This window comes from Leptopilina heterotoma, unplaced genomic scaffold (genome assembly GCF_015476425.1).
Source record: "Leptopilina heterotoma isolate Lh14 unplaced genomic scaffold, ASM1547642v1 Lhet_414, whole genome shotgun sequence".
Classification (NCBI taxonomy): domain Eukaryota; kingdom Metazoa; phylum Arthropoda; class Insecta; order Hymenoptera; family Figitidae; genus Leptopilina; species Leptopilina heterotoma.
Window position 1 is genome coordinate 102493 of NW_025111075.1, and position 2771 is coordinate 105263.

The 2771-nt window shown below is 28.5% G+C and overlaps 1 protein-coding gene across 1 annotated transcript; it reads right to left on the minus strand.

Moving 5' to 3' along the window:
• Window positions 1-687: 687 nt before the first annotated feature.
• Window positions 688-1920, minus strand: LOC122506382. The gene is made up of 2 exons (XM_043618520.1): window positions 1425-1920; window positions 688-1243 (listed from the first exon to the last, which is right to left on the minus strand). The coding sequence occupies exons 1-2, from the start codon at window positions 1858-1860 to the stop codon at window positions 1203-1205; spliced, it is 477 nt and encodes a 158-aa protein (XP_043474455.1). The 5' UTR covers window positions 1861-1920; the 3' UTR covers window positions 688-1202.
• Window positions 1921-2771: the final 851 nt, after the last annotated feature.

Sequence of the window (2771 nt, forward strand, 5' to 3'; positions counted from 1 at the left end):
GCTTTTGGCTCCATAGCCTTTGCGCTTCCCTCAAAATTCAGCCTGCAATCGTGATCGTCTGGCGAATGACCAAGATCACACATTTTGCACTTTCTGTTCAGAGTGATATAAGACAATACTTTTTTGGAGAAAAAACCTATGAGAGCGCCAGTACCGGAAAGACTGTCATAACTTCTTCCCGTGCCTCTTGTAAACCAACCCTGATCGAAGGACGCGGCTATTCGTACTGTGTTTTCTGACGCAACTCTGATTTTATCTTGAATAATTCGAAACGCATCCGGAAAAATGAAATCCTTATTTAAGTGGACAGGTCTTTTAAAGCATAAAACACAATAACTGATCAATTTTTATTTATTACAAGATCAAAAGCAACATTTACAATAATTTACATAGATAAATACGATTATATAAATACATTCAAAATATGTATCTTATTGTTCATCGATGGAGGAGTGTAAAGTTAATCAATAAATCTGAGAATAAATTTTAAATCAATTATTGACTATAATATGAAATTTTTCAAAACTTAAGTATTATTTAATACGAAATATTTAAAAATTATCGAAATTACAATGTACAATTAATTTATAAAAATCAGCCTCAATATTTAATCAGACGTTGCAAAATAAAAAAACCTTTTGTAAATTATAAATATACTGTATAATAACAGAGTAAAATAAAAGTAAAAATAAAAAATAACTGAGTTTGTAAAAATCAAATTAAAAGACACAAATGAAAATACATTACATTAAACTCTGAGTCGTTTTTTCTGTAACTTTAAGATTTTGTTTAGAATAAAAAAATACAAAATTCTAAAGTTACAAAAAAAACGATCGACAACGAAATCGTATACGTATTTTCTAAAAAGGGACTTTTTAATAAATCATTGCGTATTATAAAAATCTAAAATAAAAAATAATATAAAAAATTTCTTAAATTATAAATATTGTGAAAGATGCATAATTTTCTCTTATAAACTGTCACTTATGCCCAATGATTATTTTTCATTTAATCATCTATATCATTATTACTTACAACATAGGCATTAATCGATCGGAATTATCTATTGTTTTTTGTCGCTCTTCAATAGTCGCATTTTTACAACTTTTTTGTGCCATTTCCTCAACAACTCTTCCGACTTCCTTTTCATGAGTTTTGAACGTATTCCAGTTCAAAGGTGGAATATTCAGTGATGTTAAAAGTCAATTCAAATGAGTATTGCCCATACCATTATTAAGAGTACCTGTGAAAAAGCAATTATTAATGAAAATAACTCTTGTCGTTAAAGTAATTTTTTAGTTATTCACAATAAGAAGATACAATATAAAACATAATTTGAAAATTGTACACAAAATTATGAAAAGAACATGTAATTGAATTTTACATAATTTATCTATTTTTATAGAAATCACTAATATACTTACCAATTACAGCTTTTGTATTTGTGTCGAAATGATTTTTCTGATTAACCACTTTGTGCTGCTTATCAGTGGAAACACAATTAAGTACTTCGCATAAACGACACTTAATATAAAAGGTAGAAGCTAATCCACTTCGTTTTTCGTCGTTGATGTCTAATAGAGACAAAACAGCGTTGCACTTTTCGCAAATCATTTGCTCCCCAAGAGTTTTTATGTGAACTATTCGCCGACCTTCAACTTCGAAAATTTTGGAAATATTTCCCTTTTCTTTAAGGTTAGAAACCACCTTTTCGTTGCGTTTAGTAACAGGCATACTTTGTAGTTTCTTTCCTTCTTCTTTTAGACGACATTTATTACGAAAAACTTTTTCCCTGACTCTTTTACCATTAAAAAAAAACTTGTTACTCCTTTCTCCTGTAAAATTTTCAGTTTTTCCCATTTTTCAAATAAATTACACGAAAATACAAAACAACAGCTAATGACAGCTAATGACAATGTACACAATGTAACTTGCAGTGTTGCCAGATTTCCTAATTTACCACGTGAATCAAATCAGAGAAAAATGGTTATTGTTTTGACTAGTTTAGTCATACGATAGAACTTCCTTAATAAACAATATGGTTGTTCAAATCAAATACTTCTTAAAAGTATTGAAATGAAACAATGTAACACTAAAAAAAGTTTAATGTTTAAGATTTTTTCAATAAGTGTACTGTTGAATATTAATTTTTCATCAACATTAATCAATTTAATGAACATAATAAATTTTTTAAAATAAAAATGATCTTAATTTTAGTACTTACCTTCCACACGGAAGATTTAAATTTCCCACGCGTTTAGTTAGGCATGTTACGTGCGGAGTTACGTTATTTACGCGCAGGCGTAAGATCCGCGATTTCATTCGATGTTAAATCTTGGTTTAATCCTTTGAAAAGGAAGGCGGAAATATTTAAATAAAACAAGCTGATTTCCGTTAAAACGGAGGGAAAAACCTCACGAATAAGAAGGATCAATTAATAATCTATATTAATAAAATCAGACTTCTGTCTGTACAATGCTCCAAGCTTGAAAATTTTTATATATTTTTTTGTTTTGAGACATGAGAATTCGAAAAATGTAAAAAAAAATTTCTGTCTGTCTGTCTGTCTGTATGCAAAACTTTGTTCGCGCATCACTTCAAAACGGTTTAACCGATTAAAGTGAAACTTGGCAGTCTATTAGGTATTAACGTAACTTAAAATCATAGCCTTATCCGATTAAAAAATATTAACTTGAACGAAAGTTACGACATTTTTTCAAAAAATTCGAAAAATCAAAAAAATGAAAAATTTTTATTTTTTATAAAATGGA